The sequence below is a fragment of the Sinocyclocheilus grahami genome, unplaced genomic scaffold (assembly GCF_001515645.1).
Source record: "Sinocyclocheilus grahami isolate Dianchi unplaced genomic scaffold, SAMN03320097.WGS_v1.1 scaffold1852.1, whole genome shotgun sequence".
NCBI classification, from domain to species: Eukaryota; Metazoa; Chordata; class Actinopteri; order Cypriniformes; family Cyprinidae; genus Sinocyclocheilus; species Sinocyclocheilus grahami.
The window spans coordinates 48,242-69,260 of NW_015507031.1; the positions used below are offsets into that span (position 1 = coordinate 48,242).

Below are 21,019 nucleotides of genomic sequence, written 5' to 3' on the forward strand. Positions count from 1 at the left end.
TTACACTGCGATGTACCTGAGAGAAAACAGATTTGACTGTTAATCTGATGTTCACCAGAAAGAAAAAAAGTGTTTTAAAGCTTGTTGTTTTGCAGAACATCACAGTTATACGTATATGACATGAGAATAAGGCCTGAAGTTAGGAAGAACATTTTAAGGAAAATATAATTATATTTTCATAATTATTTTTTTTCTTCTCAAACCTTGTCTGTGGTGTAGAAACACACCTGGCCAAATGCCCCCAGAGGCCATCACTTCCCACTTTGATAATTACTGTAGTTACCATGTTCTGAACATCACATCCTTTCTTTCCCTCAGATGTAATCTATATTGGTGGTTGAATAAAAATATTTGGACTTTATATCTAAAAATTACCTCAACTTGGCACCAGCAAGCTTGTTAGCTAGACAGTTAGCATCAGCTAACAATATTTACTTATTTTCAGTATGGTTATGAATAAACATTCATATCTGTCTACTCCGCTAGTTAATCCAAACAATATAACAATTTATACTGTTGATAAACAATATAAAAACAGACATCACATAGGGCTAAATGCGTAGCATTTTAATAAAACTGTTAACGTTACAGCACTGGGGAATATGAACGCGCATTAATTATTTTATTCAGTCTGTGTTATTTTAACGTTTCTGGTTTTTTTTTTAACCTACAATAGAGACACAGATGTTGATGTGTCTGCATTCAATCATTTCATTGGGCTTAAATAGATCACCCTTTACAGCAGATTTAGTTCACAAACAACTAACAGTTTTGACCTGAATATGATTTTCAGTTACAATAATTAAACCTAAAATTTGACATTAGTAACTTACTTTTAGCAGCATCAGACGCACGGGCTCACAAGATCTCCCGGTTCTTACTTGTGAATTCAGTTCATGGAGACTCGCACTAAATGGATCATTTGAATCAGTGAGTTATTGACTCAAGAACAACTGCAATCGGTTCATTCTAATTTGTGAATGAATCATTTGGTGCGATTAGCGAACCGATTTAAAAGGTTAATTGAAAAGAATCAGTTTGTTCATGAATCAGACACCGCTTCTGCGTCTCGGAGCACGTGATATATTATAAGGAGTAACGATATGTTTTATGAAATGTAGTGAATTAAAAGGACGATCTTATGCTTTGGAATGTAGTGAAGTAAAAGTAAAAGTTACTCAAAATAAAACGACTCCAGTAAAGTACAGATACTTGAAAAATGTACTTAAGTACAGTAACGAAGTAAAGCTACTCCGTTACTGTCCACCACTGATAATACAGTACAGTGAAACTAAATAAAAAGAAACAAGGTCCACATCTCTGGAATTGAATATGAGCTAGCTATGCATATCCTTTTGGAACAAAACAAGGAGTCAAAGGCTGCAGGACCCACCTACATCAGGGCCTTTTTACAAATTGCACACTTATTTCCAGTCCTTTCAGTTCATATTATAGTGCAGATATGTAAGCATGTTCACATTCTCAGTGCTCAGTCTTGACCGATGAGGAGACAGGATATGGCCACTTGCACTAAACACCCTGTCCGAGGGCACACTTGTTGCAGGGATACAGAGGTACTTTCTGGCCACTTTTGAAAGCATTGGCATTTCTTCCACATGTGCCTTCCACCAAGCCAGTGGATCAGAATCAGCTCTGATTGCAGGAAGGGACAAGTATAGTTTTACCTCTGAGTCAAGTTTTTCTTGGATTGATGGCATTGCATGTCCTCCTGAAGCTTGTGACCTGTTCTTCCTTGCGCTGGTGATTTGCTGTAACAGCCCAGACAGGCTCTTCTCATTCCTTTTGGTGGTGGTAGATGAGGTGCTCTGTGTGGTTGCTGCTGGAGGATCTTCTGTGTTCGGATGTGATGCAAGTGCCATTGCTTCATCACTGCATGCCTTGACTGTGTCATCCAGATTCTCAGCAAAGCTTCCTTTGAACCTGGGATCCACAAAACTGGATATGTTCAGAACATTCTTCATTTCCTCTGTATATCTCAGCTGCATTAACAGGTCTTCTCTTATTACACATTTCATTTGTTTAGTGAGAGCACAGTCTTCCTCTTGATCTTGAAGAATCTCATTGTTAATGTGCTCCAAGACTGACTTCAGGGAGGAAAATGTGACTTGTTTCTCTGAGGCCAGGACATCAGTGAAATCATGGAGAGGACAAAGAAGTTGTCGTAGTTCCTCCAGGACAGTGATGTCAGTGTCTTTAGGCATAAGATGCCAGGTGCTTCTGTCTGCTGCTAGCACCCTGCAGATGGCCTGCTGCTGCTCCAAGAACCTGGAAATCATTTCAAATGTGGATCCCCATCTGGTGACCACATCATGTATCAGTGAATGCTCAGGGATGTTCAATTCTGCCTGCTTCTTTTGAAGTTCACGTTTCCGTTTCCAGCTTTGAGAATAGCCTTGAACCAAATGTCGGCATGCTTTGTGTACCCAAAATAATCCCAAACTGCTGACTTCAGGCGCTTCTTTGGAGGAAACACAGTTTCGCTGCTAGGTGCCTCTGCCATAGTTAATCCAGTGTGTGTGCGTAATAGCCTCCGTGTCTCTGATAAGCTCGGTAGTCGGAAACTTTAAACTGGCGCACCAAACTTTTTCATTTTGCACAAGTTGCAACAGTTCCGTTCCGTGCAACAGAAACACGGTGTTGCAGAACCTTTACGATTTAATAACCGTGACGATTTAAAGCACGGTTAATAGTGAAATCGGTTAATCGTTGCATCCCTACCTGAAGCACATGACAGTTTCAAACAGCACCATTGAGCATCAACATGCATAAATCTCATTCTATCAGCCGCAGTTTGTGGCAATGCTTGTCATTATATCTCATCTCTCCTGCTCTGAGACCAGAGTCAATAACAAACTACAGACACTTCAACTACAATTCACATTCTGTCATTGTTCTCTACAGGTTGTATGATTGTGGCGTCACAGATGAAGGTTGTGCTGCTCTGGCTTCAGCTCTGAGATCAAACCCCTCACACCTGAGACAACTGGATCTGTCTGTGAATAATCTAGGAAAATCAGGAGTGAAGTTACTCTCTGATTTGAAAGATGATCCACATTATAAACTGGAGATAATATTCTATTGTGAGTATATTATTATTTAAATATTTTAAAGTGGCCAAAGTTTAGCAACATGCCTCATATGTGTGTAATTGAATATAAGATCATAATAATTCAGCTCCACTTTAGTCTCTGTTCTTTAAACTGTTTAATTCTGTGATGATCTATGAAATTTATGAATATTTTCATCTCTTCCAGAGTCTCTGTGTGTAAATGATGAAGAGAGAGTTGTTGATCATTCACTGTTATTAATCTATGATCAGTTGTTCATTCATATCTCTGGCTGTAATATGAATATACTGTGTTTTGTATGATTGTGGCGTCACAGATGAAGGTTGTGCTGCTCTGGCTTCAGCTCTGAGATCAAACCCCTCACACCTGAGACAACTGGATCTGTCTGTGAATAATCTAGGAAAATCAGGAGTGAAGTTACTCTCTGATTTGAAAGATGATCCACATTATAAACTGGAGATAATATTCTATTGTGAGTATATTATTATTTAAATATTTTAAAGTGGCCAAAGTTTAGCAACATGCCTCATATGTGTGTAATTGAATATAAGATAATAATAATTCAGCTCCACTTTAATCTCTGTACTTTAAACTGTGTTTAATTCTGTGATGATCTATGAATATATGAATATTTTTATCTCTTCCAGTGTCGCAGGGTGTAAATGATCAAGAGAGAGTTGTTGATCATTCACTGTTATTAATCTATGATCAGTTGTTCATTCATATCTCTGGCTGTAATATGAATATACCGTGTTTTTTCTGAACTGGATCTGCTGATGTGATGTGACAGCAGTAATGTCTCATACTCATATGTGACTGTCTGTGTGTTTATTGTAGGACTCTCAGTTTTTAGACGTCAGTCCAGTTCTCTCAGGATCAGCTGATGGTGAATAAGAGCCGCTGCAGAGACGTCACAGTCACACAATCAACAGAGACTGAAGACAGAGACACACAGCATCACAGAGAGTGAAACACAGGGCTTATATAGTCAGAGTTAGCAATGGCAGGTGTGAAAATTCTCTACAATATTTTATTTTAAACTGGAACGAATTGCATTTTATTTTTTTTGCGCTCATTTGCATTGTTACATGTCATGCCTTGGGGCACTAACACACACGTGTAATGGATCAAGCAGCAGCAGAATCTCGAGCAGGACCTAAGTGCTGATAGCTGCGTTGTAACTGATGCTTGTGTGTCAGCTTGTGATTTTAAACATTTGACTTGGAAGGGTGTATGTTGAGCTAGGAGTGCGCAATATTTATCATCTATAATATCGTAATTGTTTTAATGATGTTCGAGGTGACACTATGTAATTCTGCAAAAAAACAAAAACACGTCTTGAGAGTCTTTCACTGCAGGATGTCTTATTGTGACGTCAAATTATTCAATTTATTCAAACTGGATTTCCCTCAAAACGTCGTCACCTAACATTAATTTCCAAACATGTTCAAAAGAATCCACAAAATACGATGAAACGACAAAAATGATCAAATATTTCCAAATCACCCTCGCGCTGATTGGATCCTGCTTTCGACAAGTCCCCATTTGTTACGCCCCGTGCCTCAAAAGAGACATAACAAAAACAGGGACACGAGTGAGCCAGAAATAGAATACAAAATGTGTTCTCAAAATCAAACAATAACAACAACAAAAAACAGCATAGAATGTAACGGTCAGGAATCAGTGACGTAAATAAAGTTAAATTAATGCATGGAAGTGTAATGTGTGTAGCAGTGTTGGATGTACAAAAGAAACAAGCTTAAAGGAAACCAAACAAAATCAGCTCTCTCGTGGTCATTCATCTCGCTTCTTTTAAAAGGCCCAAAAGGAAGTCAACAACAGGCGTCCTCAAAGAAACTACCAGAGAACAATCACTCAGGAGGAAAACCCCACACAAGACAGAGATTGTCACACATTTATTAAACAATGTAGTAGTTATGGGGTGTCAAGGTTTTTTATCCAAAGGACATTAAGAAAATAGTTTATATGTTTATACACCACTGAAAACCAAGGAAAATCAATGTATTATTTTCAGTGATGGGCTTACATCATAAATGTGTATTTTGAAATTCAGAAATATACAACTTATCGCTTGTACATTTTCTTGTACTTAATCTAGTCTAATATTTCAGTGTGTAACCTTTGCATGTATGTGTTTATTTTTATTAAAATATGTGCCATCTCGAGAAGAGGGGCTTCCACTTGATATCGTCTAGAGACATGTGTGCCCTGCCATATCTTGATTTAAAGTCTTGTTTTTAAATGAGCTTCAGCGATATTGAGCGTCACCCAAAAAATAGTTTTCTTTTTTTTTATTGCCAAGATATCAAAACATATAAATACATGGCAAGTGTAAAAGTACCTATTTAAATAAAATGATAATGAAAGCAAAATATTAATTATAAATGAAATACAGAATATAGACTTAAAATTTATCAAAATAAAATGAAAACGCTGGCACAGGTTTATCATCTTAAAGTTCTTTGAGGATGAAATATCTTGGATGTATTGCTGGATTTCTGTTTCAACAGCAATGAATAATAGAGGTCGACTGATTGATCAGTTATGATTATTAGTCAGCACCGATAGTCGATTGCTGGAATTATCGGCTAAAATCCATGCTGATGATCAAAGGGTGTAGGTTTGATTTTGGCATTGATGGGGACATAACAGCAGTCAACAGACATTTCATTGTTTGATCAAAATTATTGTTAGGAACAATTTAGTAGTGTCTGATATTGGTAGGATCATGTCATAGTGTCTCTACTAAATTCTACACCATTGAAAACCATAACAAGCGATGTCTGACTTTGGAAACTATATTCTCTCCTTAAATATGAAGAGGTCAAAAACAGATTAATGAGTTACTCCAAATTTCACAAAAAGCTTATGGATGTAATTATTATACAAGTCAGACATTGAAGTGAGTTGCTATTTTTGTCTCTTCTGAGGAAGATTCATTGACTTGTTTTCTACCCACACAGACACATTTTGGTCAGATTTATTCATGTTCATCTAATCTCATTTTGTAAGTGACTTTTCTTCCTGTTTTAAAGATGTTTTCTTTGGATTTTTTGGCTACTCAAAAGAGAATATAGGAATATAACTTTAGTTCCCTTTCATGGGAACTTCGAACTGCGTCCTCTAGGGTTCGCTATGGGGAACGCCTCGTCGTGACCCGTGTCTGAAGCATACATTGAAAAAACACCAACTCGTTGGCCGGCGACAGCCATGACGTCACTACCCGTGCGACTATAGTATAAATAGGCGCCGGGAGCACACATCATTCTCTTCTTCGTCTTCATTGACTGGCATCGAGCGGGAGGTATAGGTGGCATTACGAGAACCTTCCTGTGTAAATGCTGTCTCGGGCGGTGCTCCCCTCACCTTTGAGGGTTGTATTTGAGCTTGCCTCTCCCGTTTGGCCCAGTACTTCTGTACAGATGCTCGGAAAACTCTAAAAATCCAAATACTATGGTAAGTGCACACATTAAGCTTTGCACACTTTTCTACAAATCCACATAAGTAGTAAGTGTGCACGTTATGCTTTGCACACTTTCTAAAATCCACATAGCTGGTAAGTGTGCACGTTATGCTTTGCCCACTTTTCTAAAATCCTGTATGGTAAGGGTTATGCATTTTTGATCTCGTTCCCTTTCTCTGAGTTGGTTAGACCCCGGTACCTTGGGCTCCACTCAACTAGTGTGTCTCTGTCGACACACTCTGGAAGCATCGCTCCCCTCACCTTTGAGGGTTATTGTGAGTATGGTGTTTTCTTTCGAGCGTTAATCCTCTCTGAGGAGTTGGATTCCTCGCTCCATGGGCTGTCCTCGTGGTAGTATTGAGCAGTGCTCCCCTTTATCAAAGTGTTACCTGGAATGAGCTACGTTATTCCTCTGAATTCGGAGTTCTCCTCTCACATGAGAAGATTGAGTTCTCTGTTTCTCCAGAGCACCTGGAACCAGCAGCATCAGGTGAATTAGGCCCTTCCTCTACCTCCCTGATGTGCTGAGTGTTTGGCTAGCTTGCAGTATGCTTACCCTTCTGATTTTACAATCATGCTGCAGGTCGAGCCCCCTCTCGTTGAGAGCTGGTTTTGTGCTCCCTCAGCCAAGGTAAACTATTGCTAGCTGTTCCAGCATTGGAACATGCTGTAGGTTGAACCCCCTTCTCGACTGAGAACTAGGTGTGTTGCTCCCACAGCTAAGTAAATTATTGCTAGCTGTTCCAGCTTTGGAACATGCTGCAGGTCGAGCCCCCTTCTCGAATTGAGAACTGGGTGTGTTGCTCCCTCAGCTAAATAACTGCTAGCTGTTCCACCATTGGAACATGCTGTAGGTTGAGCTCCCTCTCGATTGAGAGCTGGATGTTTGCTCCCTCAGCTACAGATTTACTGCTAGCCACTCCAGCATTATAGCCGTAGACATAGCGTTTTTTGGGGATGCGCTATTTCTATCTATGGGCTGCTCTTTCAGGGTGCCACGAGAACCCCTAGAACGGTATTTCAAGTGTGTGCACGTTATGCTTTGCCCACTTTCTAAAATCAACATAGCTGGTAAGTGTGCACGTTACACTTTGCCCACTTTCTAAAATCCACATAAGTGGTAAGTGTGCACGTTATGCTTTGCCCAGTTTTCTAAAATCCTATAAGTGGTAAGTGTGCACGTTATGCTTTGCCCAGTTTTCTAAAATCCTGTACGGTAAGAGCTACGCGCAACAACTTCGTACTCTTTCTGAGTGGTTTAAAACCCCGGTTCCGCCTTGGGCACCACTCCTCCTATGTATCCTCTGGATACCTACTTTAACAGGGTGTTGCTACTAGGGGTCTGTTGAAACAGTTCCTTCAGCACATACAAAGAGAACGTGTGGTAGCACCTGTGTGACAGGCCAAGACTTATATGATTCTAGGCTCTTGGTCGTATTCCCCCAGAATCTATTTCTGATTCCAAGCCTTGAGCTCTACCCCAGGCCCAGGAGTCTGGCCCTAACAGGTAAGTATTTTGGGGTATGTAGCCTAGGCCTTTGGCATCTCAGGTTACTTATGTAACCATGGTTCCCTGAGTAGGGAACGAGACACTGCATCCTCTAGGTTTCTTGCCATGCTGCGGACGCAAGCTTCGGACGAAGAAGTGAATGATGTGTGCTCCCGGCGCCTATTTATACTATAGTCGCACCGGTAGTGACGTCCTGGCTGTCAGCGGCCAACAAGTTGGTGTTTATTCAATGTATGCTTCAGACACGGGTCACGACGAGCGTTCCCCATAGCGACCCCTAGAGGACGCAGTGTCTCGTTCCCTACTCAGGGAACCATGGTTACATAAGTAACCTGAGACGTTGTGTTATCTGCTAGCTATATTTCACATAAACAAAAATCTGGCTCTATATTCACGTGTCGTCTTAAGCTGAAAAAAAAAAACCAGCACTATTACCCATGTGAAAAAAAGTGCACTTCCATAATATACTTAAAGTGCTCTATTTTCATGCACTAATTTTGTATTTAATATACTAAAAATTATGATTTAGTACTTAAGATAAACTTGAGATCATCTTGTACTCAACTGTGCTATTTTGAGACAGCATGAATATGAACTAAATTGAACCTATCTTTCATACCCTAGTACACTCAAGTGCACTACAAGTGGTGACTAAATACATTTAATACAGATATAGTATGTTAAAAGCTAATTTTAGTTCATATTCATGGTGTTCCAAAATAGCACAGTTGAGTAACCTACACTTAGATGATCTTAAGTTTATCTTGAGAAGTGCTAAAGAATAATTTTTAGTAGGTATATTAAGTACAAAATTAGTGCGCGAAAAAAAGAGCACTTTAAGTAGCCTACATTATGAAAGTGTAGCCTACATTTTTTCACCTGGGATAGCTTATGATGTTTGAATAATTAATGTTTAATCTGCTTAGATATAAACAGAACACAAAGTAAATATGCTCACATAAAAATCTCCTTAATAACTCAACTGTCTCTCCTAAATGGAGATTAAACTTCAGCTGAAATCTCTTGTTTCTCAAATATTTCACCTGAAAAGAAATGTAAAACGACATATAATCTCACGTTTCTCTTCTTGAGTTTTCAGAAGAAATCACAACAATATCTGTGCTCCTTTTTGCCAAAATGCAAACATCTGTAATCAAAAGTCTCTATATCAATATTGACACCAATGTTTTTAAATGTTTCTAGTAAATGAAAATGTATTTCTTTACAGCAAATGAACTTGCTCTCAGCATCACTGGTGTTCGTGTTTTAGTGGCTGTAGTGTATTACACATGACCTCCAGTGATCAAGAGGAGTTAGTGCCTGCGTCCCAATGTGCATACTATCCATCCTAAATTGTATGTGATATTATTCATTCCCAATACTATTTAGTGCAGATATGGTGGATAGTATGCACATTGGGACCAGGACCGCATTAAGACCGCACTGGGCCCTGGGGCTATGATTTACTGCAGGGCCCCGCATCACAATAATTATATTCATATAAAGCTTTAAACAGGATTTTTATCCCATATCAAAATTCTTGATGCACTGAAATTTTATTATTTTTGTTACCAATTTCAATAGCCTATCACAAAAAAATAATAATAATAATACTAGCCTAGTAAAAGTAAAAATAAGCGTACTGAAGACAGGTAAACAGTCACAATCTAGGCTACAACAGAACAAAGATGATAAAAAAAATCGACCTACTTGAAAAACCTAAAGCACTGAATAATAAATATTATATTGTATAAAGAAAATGTACAAATAAACTGAATAGTCTTCACTGTATATATTCAATATACATTAATTCTTATTTATTTTACAAAAGTGATTCAGTCAAGGACAGTAAGTGATTTTCTTTCTGATGTTTGATTTACATTATTGACACAAATGGCAACAGCAGCTATATGAGGCTGCTTTAGAGGAATAGTTCACCCAAAAATGAAAATTCTAAACCTTTATGAGATTCCTTCTGCTACTGAACACAAAAATAATATATTTGGAACAATACTGGTAATAAGACAGTTTCTGGGCCCCCCATGACTTCCATAGTATTGAAAAAAAAAAACACTATTGGAGTCATTGGGAACCAGAAACTGGTTACGATAATTTTTTCAAAATATCTTCTTTTATGTTGAGGAGAACAAAGAAATTCATAGAGGTTTAGAACAATTTCAGGATAAGTATAGGATGACAGTATCTTCATTTTTGAATTATTTTGAATTATCCTTTTAAGATCTCATAATCCAGGATCTCATATAGCCTAACTCTACACATGCTTTATCTTTAACTATTAACGTTCATTTAAGACACAAATAAAACAGACATTTTGACACATAACTTTGTGTATTTGAACGTTTAAGCACAAGGGGCCTCATTTATAAAATGTGCTAATGCACAGATTTGATCTTAGAGTGTGCGTACGCTAAAATCCACGGCAACGTTCATATTTATAAAAACTGTCTTTGACGTGGAAAAGTACTTACTGCCACGTCAGGGTCTGCGCAGGTGTACACACTTTTCCTTGTGGCAAAGTTGGAGTACTGCAGCTATTTGAACATCTAAGCTGCAATAATAATAAAAGTGGTGTATGTGCAAGCACTTCATCATAAACAACAAAGATGCAGTGTAAGAGATTAATTGTGCAGTGTAGTCAGATTTTTTATTAACGGCAGTTTTTGCGAGATTATACTGACCTTTTTAGTAGCCTAATGTTGAGAGTTCTTTACTCGCTTTCTGTACACAGTTTGTTCCATGTTCTTGTTTTTTTGATTATTTTATTTTACAAGAGAACTTGCGAAGTCTTGATTTACTACTAATGCATAAAATAGAAAAAAAAATGCATAAACGCATCTCCGAATGTTTTGTCTGTGTAGCTTATGGCCCATATAGGCCTATGTCGTGCAATAACGTTTTTTTAATATATTACATTCAATAACATTGTTAACTGTTTTTATTTATAACATCTGCTGCTTTGCTTCTGTGAAAATGAACAGAGACATCAGCCTTAAACTGTTTTTGTCATTTACATCAGTTATATTTGTATAAAATGCACTATATATTTTTGTGTCGGTACATTAATGGCACATTTGAGCCGCATTTTTTCAGACCGGAGACCACAATTGTGTAATTTATTTTATTATGATATGAAACGTCCAATTTTTCTTTCAATTATGTTTTCTAAAGTTTTGCCAGAATTTCGTGATACTTAACTTATAATTAGTTGTCATAGCAAGTGATTTTAAAAGTAGGATGGCTCAACAGTGTTGTAAATGCAACTTAACCACTGATTTCTAGTCGGGTTCTCTTTTGGAAGACCAAACAAAGTAGTTTTTCTTTCACAACGAAACACAGCGTCACACACGGCAGGCTTGAGTAAGCGGCAGCCGGCGAGAATAAAAGTTACACCTTCTTTCTTTGCATGAACATTTGGGCAGCGTTATGCAAATCTTCCCACATAGTGAGGTAGATATGTGGGGCGTTTTAGAATGAGGCGTTTTAGGTAGGCGTGGTTGACTCTTAACTTTTATAAAGAATATCTCTTTGGATTTGAAACTTTAGTCTTTGCAACTTTACAGATCTTCTTTATGCACCAAGAGCTTGTAACACTCCAAAGAGAAAAGAAAAATTTAAATCGCATCATATGACCCCTTACGGCCCTGTGTCTGAGGTCTGGTTCATTGACTGAATTTCAGTGATGAGTCACCCTTTCACAGGTTCAACATTTGCCATGTTGCCGAACCCAGGGTTTTTAAATCTTATGTCCAGGTAGGTTCTTACAGCAAGACCATAAATTATTTCAATACCTCTCCAATGACATTGGCATTGTGCTTACAGCTCAGCAGCTACCTTGGCACTGATAAGATGCATTTGAAGTAGTGACACCAGGGGAATCACTTTTGAAACTGAATCATGTTTTTCAGTTGATATCTCTCATTACTTCTTCAAATGGTCTCATTTGACCAGTCTTCCTCACTTAAGCACTGTGAGGTCTTTCCAAGAAAACAGAGGACTGTAGTAATGGCTTCTTTCTGCTCAAATGTGACCCTGGAGCACAAAACCAGTCTTAAGTTGCACGGGTATGTTTGTAGCAACAGCCAAAAATGTATTGTATGGGTCAAAATGATCGATTTTTCTTTTATGCCAAAAATCATTTGAATATTAAGTAAAGATCATGTTCCATAAATTTCCTACCGTAAATATATCAAAACTTCATTTTTTATTAGTAATATGCATTGCTAAAGACTTAATTTGAACAATTTTAAAGGTGATTCTCTCAATATTTTTATTTTTTGCACCCTCAGATTCCAAAATATTGTCCTATCCTAATAAACAATACATTAATGGAAAGCTTATTTATTTAGCTTTCAGATGATGTATAGATCTCAATTTCGAAAATAATTGACACTTAAGACTTAAGAGGTTTTGTGGTCCAGGGTCACAAATAGTCTCTCAAACATATAAAACACAGAGTTCCACCTTGTTTCAGCTGATTGTATCAGTTTGTGTTCTGGAGACTTTAGTTGTTTCTGAACTTCTTTGAGCCTCTCTGCTGCTCTTGTGCTGTGGTGAAAGAAAGCTACAATAGCACTGCATCTCTGCTGGATGTCAAGAAGATCTGGGAGAGATTTAATGTCTTTTACTACCACATTTATGGTGAGTGCAAAACGCGGATAATATGCCAAACCTGCTTTGCACACAGCAGCAACCATATTGGCACCATTGTCTGTTATGCCCCATTCATCAGTGACTCTTTTTAATTGTGAGCAAATGTTGTCAGAACTGTGTTGTCCTGAAAAACTACAGGTTTCTAGGACATAGGCTTGCATTTACCAGTTCTCATCAATAATATGCATGAGACAGTTAAATAAGCCTCTGTGGCTCTTGATGTCCGCATGTCTGTTCTAAGTACAGCACTGTTTGCACCATCTAGAGATTTTGTTCACTTTTGAACCACACTCTACATACATTGTTGGTGTTTTCTCTTCCATTAAATGTTTCCTACTTGGAATCCTGTAACGTGGACCGAGTGTCCAGAAAAAAATCCTAAAACCCTCATCTTCGACCACAGAGAGAGGTTGCAGGTCCTTTGCAATCATTTCAGAAAGGCTCCTTGTAATATCCATAGCTCTTGGGGTATCACCTATAGGTGAAATAGCAAAATAATTAAGTCTAGCCTAAAGCATATCTTGCCTATGTAGCCAAAATATGGGAATCCAATAGTGTCTCTTTTTTGGTCTATTATGACCAATGTTCTCTTTTTTGTGTTGTTTTATGTGTTTGTGTAAGTTGGCGGTGTTGCCACAGTAGACTTTCTGCACACATCACAGTTCGCAATGTTTTCATTCACTGCTGTAAAATAACTCCACATGACACTTTTCTTTCTTTGTCATCTCATCCAGAGCAGAAGAAAGTGTTTGTGCTTGGTGCCATTGAGTCACATGATGACAGAACAACTAAACACAGCAGAGCAGGGGAGAAGAAACGTGTGTATGAGATATGAAAGGAGCGGCGTATTCAGAGACGTGTCTGCTCTTTGATGAAACCAGAGCAATGGACTTGTTGCGTAGATTAGAGAACTTTAAACTAAAGTATGGGATCTCGTCAGGATAATATCGATCCGATATCAATACCAACGTTGGTATCGATACTATCAATATTTGGATCAATCTGCCCAACCCTATCCTCCTACATTAACTGAAATAAGCTGAAAAAAGTATAATGTTTACAAATGCAATATCCATAGAAACACTATGACATGTTCCTACCAATATCCGACTTCTGAATTTTTCCCAGCAATAATCAAAAACAGTATCATAGTTACTAAACTATTTCTTATGATTTTAAATCTGCATTTACCCTCAGAATGATCTCAAAGTACAAAGAGGTGCTAAAGTCTGATTTCGTGGTGGTTGCGCTTTAAAATTTGTATTATCTTAATTCAAGTGATGGAGGATTTTGAAAGTCTGACAGTAATCAGTGTTCTGTACTACTCTGGTTTAAATGTTAAAAAATTATTAGCATTTGAAAACATTCATTAGAATCTTAGAAAAGTAATCAAATGTAATCAGTTACGTTACTTTAATGAAGTAGCCTAATTGAAATAGTTACACTACTTATTACATTTTAAATAGGGTAACTTGAGAGACAATGGTATCAGTCCTGCTAGGTTGAATTTTACAATGGAGAAAATGTTTGTGGAGCTGTGGCAATAATACTCCTGCATTTATGATATTTTCTCGAGGGATTACTGTGACAGAGTGAAAAAGATCAAGTAAAAACTATTTGCCCTCAGTTCTCTTTAACAGTCCTCTTATTTGAACGAATGATTTGACATCCCAAGCATTTTCCCGCTGTGTGTGGAGTTTAAAGACGCTCCCTTAAGCTCTACAGGTGAGCAGTGACGCCATCATTGTTTTTCGTGTCTCAAATAAAAGTGAAAGTAAATGTTCAGAGTTGAGGTTTCTCCATTTAAACAGCCAGAATCGCTTCTATACGGAATATCAAAGTGTTTCATAGGAACCTTTATAAAAGCTAAGCCATGATTAACGTGCAACTGCTTCATAGAAAGCTGGTGATTTTGTGAATCTGTGTAAATAAGGTGAGTGCTGATGCTCAGGTGCTTTACAGTGACGTCCGCATTCATATTTCCTCTAAAGGACATATATTTTTATATATTTTAATGTTTTCTTTTTCAAGCAGATGAACGTGGTTTGATTGGTGTTTGGTGTTGTCTGTGGTTTATTTGATCATTTGTTAACAATTAACAATTAATTTAAAATGTAGGTGGGACAGTTTCTGGGTCGTATCCATGAGCACACAGGGAACTGGGTTATTTAACAAAACAAACACAAACAAACTATTTACATAAACAATTTTTTTATCGTTTTTGTTTATTTATTGAATATTGTTCTTGATATTATTCATTTTATTTGTAGGCATACTTTGGCTATTCTTTCCCTTTCTAGAACATAGACATTGTGTAGGCTATATTTACAGGCTATTCACATGAGCATGTTAAAACTAAATTATTTATGCTTTCATTCTAATTTTATAATTTATTGGTACAAGAATTGGGCCCGCCGTTGCATATTAGCAATTTTTTCGATGGCTGCTTTGTTGAATTCGAGGATATGTTAAACATTTTTCTACTGAAAGCATCACCAAAGCATTAAGTCTTTCCTGGGACTTTGTGTTTCGCAGAAATGTTTGAGTTCGTATAAGTGTGGAGAAACATCTCTCAGACTCGGCAGTTGTCATTGGTGTTGTTATCAGTGCACGTAGGAGTAGGAGTACACTTTCTGTGAGCACATCGTTCAAATTATTTCTGTTTATAAATGTGAAAAATGTGGTTGCACCTCCACACACACGGAAGACTGGATTGTCATAAATCAGCGAGAGCTCTGTGTGGAGTCATTGTTCATTTATCATGCATGCATCTACAGCCTTTTTCAAGATCTCTTTAGGGATTTTTTATTTTATTTTTGAAAATTCATAGTAACGCGAGTTGTCAAATAAGATTGCAGCTGACAGATGACCTGTGAAATCAAACCTCTCTTTGGAATTGGCTATTACAGTGTCGCAAACTTCATATGCGATCTGCTGTGAATTGGGTGCACACTTTCGTTTAGGCTGAGCATCCGTGCTATATTTTGCGCACAGAGATGGAATATCATCATGCATTTTGCCTATGGAGTCCACAAAACTTCTTGTAACTCCGTGTGCCTCTACTGCGTCAATTCCTCACATTTGAAGCTGTGCATAAAGGATGTCAACACGGGGCATAATTAAATGAAACAGATCCAAAAAGAAGAGAAATGTGTGATCGGAAAGCATTCAACAGAAACCTTTAGCCTCCCTTAACAGTGATTGAATCAAAGCCTTGAGATGACTGGATAGATTCAAAACATTCCAGTAGAATGGCTTGATTTTCATAAACTGTACTGACAGCACGGCTGCTAAAATTCCACTGTGTCTAAGATTATATTTGACACACTGTAAAGTATTTGTGAAGTGAAAAACACATCATCCAAAAACGTCTGAAAACACAATAAGTCAGACAAAATGTAAAAATTAGGTATTGTTTGTGAATGGAATACTTACTATTGATTGGATGAGACAACTGTTAATCAAGATACAGAGATACAGAAAGTAAAACACTATGTGGCTTTGTTTCTTGTTCATGTGTGGACTTCTGTGTTCATGTTAAACTGGTTTCTGCATTAGCAACACTTTTAAATGTAATGTCTGTTTACACTAAGTGCATCTGTTTATAATGAGTAGAATCATATAAAGAATGTTATTACGTACTGTTTTGTAAAGCACTGCAATACATTGAGGTGTAAGTACTATCTGCCACAATTTACACTAAGTATAAATAATATCTCACAGTGTAGGTGATCTCAGGTTTTGCTATCCTTGGGTGATGGAGGAGAAACACACACACCAGTACTCCATACATATTAATACAGATCAAAATAGCACTATAAAGATCAGCTGTGTAATGAATAGTGTGATTAAACTGATTTGTCTTCATAAGACAGATAGTTTGGTTAAAAATACTAACAATTAATAAATATTTAATATATTAAGTGCAATAAATAAATATTATTTATTTTTCTTGAATGAGGCTTTAAATGATTTATGATCATGTTTTTTTGTTCTTTGACATTTTAAATCTCAGTCCAATGATGTATCATACATTGATTTGTACTTTCTCTTTATTAATGGATTCACAGCTAAACTGATCTGATCTGAGAGACTGAAGAGTATGTCATTGTTCTCTACAGGTTGAGTGATTGTGGTGTCACAGATGAAGGTTGTGCTGCTTTGGCTTCAACTCTGAGATCAAACCCCTCACACCTGAGACAACTGTATCTGTCTGGAAATAAACTAGGATATTCAGGAGTGAAGTTACTCTCTGATCTGAAAGATGATCCACATTATAAACTGGAGACAATATACTATTGTGAGTATATTAGTATTTAAATCTTTTAAAATGTCCAAACTTTTGCAACAGGCCTCATATGTGTGTAACTGGAGAATATAAGAAAATAATTCAGCTCCACTTTAATCTCTGTACTTTAAACTGTGTTTAATTCTGTGATGATCTATAAATAAATGAATATTTTCATCTCACATGTGTGTAAATGATAAAGAGAGAGTTGTTGATCATTCACTGTTATTAATCTCTGATCTCTGATCAGTTGTTCATTCATATGCCTGGCTGTAATATGAATATACTGTGTGTTTTTCTGAAATGGATCTGCTGATGTGATGTGACAGCAGTAATGTCTCATACTCATATGTGACTGTCTGTGTGTTTTATTGTAGGACTCTCAGTATTTAGACGTCAGTCCAGTTTCCTCAGGATCAGCTGATGGCGAATAAGAGCCACTACAGAGACGTCACAGTCACACAATCAGCAGAGACTGAAGACACAGAGACACACAGCATCACACTGTCATGTTTGTCGTCTTTCACTGTCTTGTTTTATAGGAAGTGCAGAATCAATTTGGATTCACTAGATATTGTCTACAATGTAGATCATGGGTGTCAAACATACAGCCCACAAAGATGTCCAATCTGCCCCCCGGGATTATTTGAACAATAATATAAAATACTAAAAAAAACACAATGAAAATTAAATAAGGTGTATTTGTGTCACAAACTGCTCCAAGACATGGGTTGAAGTTCCAAACGCAGCTTTAATAAGGGTAATCCACAATCGTAATCCAAATACATTTACATTTAGTCATTTTGCAGATGCTTTTATCCAAAGCGACTTACAATTGGGGAATACATAAAGTGATTTCTTAAAGAGGCAAACAGACACAGGAAGTGCTCGTAATACCAAGTTTCAGGCATTGTTTACATAAGTACAAGCTAGAAAGGGAAGCAATGATAAAGAAAAAGGTATATTTTTTTTTAGGATGAAGTAAAGTAGCGTTGAAAGAGATGAGTTTTCAGCTGTCGCCTGAAAAGTGTCAGGGATTCAGTATTCCGGATAGGGGTGGGAAGATCATTCCACCAGCCAGGAACGGTGAACGAGAATGTTCTGGAAAGTGATTTTGTGCCTCTCTGTGATGGTACCATGAGGCGTCGCTCACTAGTGGATCTCAGACTTCTGGAGGGGATGCAGATTCATAGTAGTGAGTGGAAGTAGGCGGGTGCTGAGCCTGTGGCTGTTCTATATGCAAGCATCAATGTCTTGAACTTGATGTGAGCCGCAACCGGGAGCCAGTGCAGGGAGACAAAGAGAGGTGCGACATGGGCCCTTTTGGGCTCGTTGAAGACCAGTCGTGCCGCTGCATTCTGAATCATTTGTAGAGGTTTGATTGTGCTTGATGGAAGTCCAGCCAGAAGAGTATTGCAGTAGTCCAGCCTAGAAATGACAAGGGCCTGGACAAGAAGTTGTGCAGCATACTCTGTTAGAAAGGGCCTGATCTCTCTGATGTTGTGCAATGCAAACCTGCAAGATCGAGCGGTCTTTGCAATGTAGTCTTTGAAGGTCAGCTGGTCATCAAAGATTACACCAAGATATCTGACTGAAGTTGGAGTAATTGTAGAAGGACCTAGATGGTGAAATCATGCTGTAGATTTGGAGTGGCAGGGAAGACAAGAAGCTCAGTCTTTGCCAGGTTGAGCTGTAGGTGATGTTCTTTCATCCATGTCGAGATGTACACCAGGCAGCCTAAGATCCGTGCAGCTACCGTTCGATCATCCGGTTGAAATGAGAGATAGAGCTGTGTATCAGAATCAGAATCAGAAAGAGTTTTATTTCCAAGTATGCTTGCGCATACAAGGAATTTGTTTTAGTGACATAAGCTTCCAGTACACAGAGACAACAACAACACACAGACAAAAAAAAATCTTCAGCATAGCAATGGTTGGAGAAGCCATGTGCCTGTATGATGGGACCCAGTGATGTAGTGTATATGGAGAAGAGGAGGGGTCCAAGAACTGATCCTTGAGGAACCCCAGTGACCAGTTGATGTGCTTTGGATACCAATCCGCAAGGCTTCCGTGACTGACAATAGTGCAGTCTCAGTTGAATGGCCACACCTGAAACCTGACTGGTTAGCATCCAGTTTGTTGTTCTGTGAAAGAAACAATGATACCTGGTTGAAAACAACTAATTCGAGGGTTATCGCTATGAAAGGAAGGAGAGAGACAGGTCTGTAGCTGTCTATAAGAGAAGTGTTTGACGTAGGTTTTTTGAGCAGCGGGGTTACCCAAGCCTGCTTGAATGCAGTGGGGAAGGTGCCTGCGAGGAGAGATGTGTTGATGATGTGTGTGATTGCTGGTAAGAGTGCAGGAGAGATTGCTTGGAGAAGGTGTGAGGGGATTGGGTCCAGAGGGCATGTTGTAGGATGGCAGGAGAGGAGAAGTTTGGATACTTCTGCCTCAGTGAGGGGGCAGAAGGAGAAGATGGGAGTTTTAGCAGTGGGTGTGGTTGGTTTGAGGTCCTGTGTGTGTGGAGCTGAGAATTGACTACTGATTGTTCTAGTTTTGACTGTGAAGAATGTGGCGAAACCATCAGCTTTTATAGAAGTGGTGGAGGGGGACAGAGGAGGAATTTAATGTTTTGAAGAGATTACGTGTGTCTAGAGCGCTGTTGATCTTGTTGTGGAAATATGAATATTTGGCAGTATGGACTTCAACAGAGAAAGATGAAAGCAAAGACTGATACATACTCAGGTCTGACGGATCTTTTGATTTGCACCATTTTCTCTCTGCTGCCCTGAGTTTGGTCCGATGCTCACAAAGAACATTGGATAACCAGGGGTTAGAAGGGGCAGCCCGTGCTGGCCTGGAGGAGAGAGGACAAATATCGTCTAGACAGTAAGTTAAAGTAGAGCATAAAGTGTCAGTTGCTGCATTCACATCCAGAGATGAGAAATGGGTAGGTGAGGGAAGAAAGGAGGATACTACAGAGGAAAGATAGGCGGGTGAAAGGGAGCATAGGTTTTGTTTAAAAGTAACCAGTATAGGGGGTGGTGGCACACAGGTAGCAAAATGTAGTTTAAATGTAATGAAGAAATGGTCAGAGATATGTAGGGGTTCTACCAAAAGTTTGTAAATACATTTTTGTAATTGTGTAAATTAAGTCAAGTTGGTTGCGTGATTTGTGCGTGCTTGTAAGTGGTAAGTCGTTTGAGATCAAATGAAGCAAGGAGTGAATGGAAGTCTATAGCATAAGGCTTATCCAGATTAATGTTGAAGTCACCAAAGACTAAAAGTGGACTGCCATCCTCCGGGAATGAGGACAGCAGCCCATCCAGCTCTTCTAGGAAAGTGCCTAGAATTTGAGAGAAAGAAAAATTGTTAGCTAGAACAGCTGGGGTTGCTGAGTCTTCTGGATGAATCCAGGTCTCAGTCAAGCCCAAAATGCTGAGTGTGGATTGTAAAGAAAAAGCCGAAATGAAGTCTGCTTTGTTGACAGCTGACTGACAATTCCAGAGAAAGAAAGAGGTGCAGTAGAGGATGCAGAGAGAGGGTGCAGGTTAGCAAGACTGCGTTGTCGTCTGCTTGTGATGTTAGAGCGTTGTTGAGAGACAACTGTAATGTATTAGAAACACATGATAGAGGTGGGAAATAGAGGGCAGAAAAGCAGAGTGTGTAAAGGGAGGATAAAAAAAAATACTTAAGTGCGTTGCTTGGTGAAGTCGCGCAGGTCAAGTTGCAGGTCTTTACACTCGCCGGTCTTCACACCAGGGGGCTGAACACGAGGGCTGAACGCTTCCACTGACGTGGCACAGACATCAACTGAATACACAGTCTAAGACACTACAGTGAAAACAGCTGTGGCCACCTTCTAATTAGCACAGCCAATAGCCTATAGCTGGGCAATTGCTCAAATCGAAACTACAGTTGGCACTTAAGTGCAGGAAGGGAGCAATGCCGATAACACAGGCTCCTTCTAAGCCGACG

General features: G+C 38.5%; 1 protein-coding gene across 1 annotated transcript in view; it reads left to right on the plus strand.

Annotated features, from left to right (window-relative positions):
* Positions 1-17,578, plus strand: part of LOC107573027 (NACHT, LRR and PYD domains-containing protein 3-like) — a gene marked incomplete at its 5' end in the record, with an annotated part of 25,238 nt that extends 7,660 nt beyond the window's left edge. Inside the window, 4 exons of the mRNA XM_016259462.1 lie at positions 2,923-3,091; positions 3,378-3,565; positions 16,876-17,054; positions 17,420-17,578. Coding sequence (XP_016114948.1) covers positions 2,923-3,091; positions 3,378-3,565; positions 16,876-17,054; positions 17,420-17,421 — 538 coding nt within the window. The remainder of the gene's footprint in view (positions 1-2,922; positions 3,092-3,377; positions 3,566-16,875; positions 17,055-17,419) is intronic.
* Positions 17,579-21,019: the final 3,441 nt, after the last annotated feature.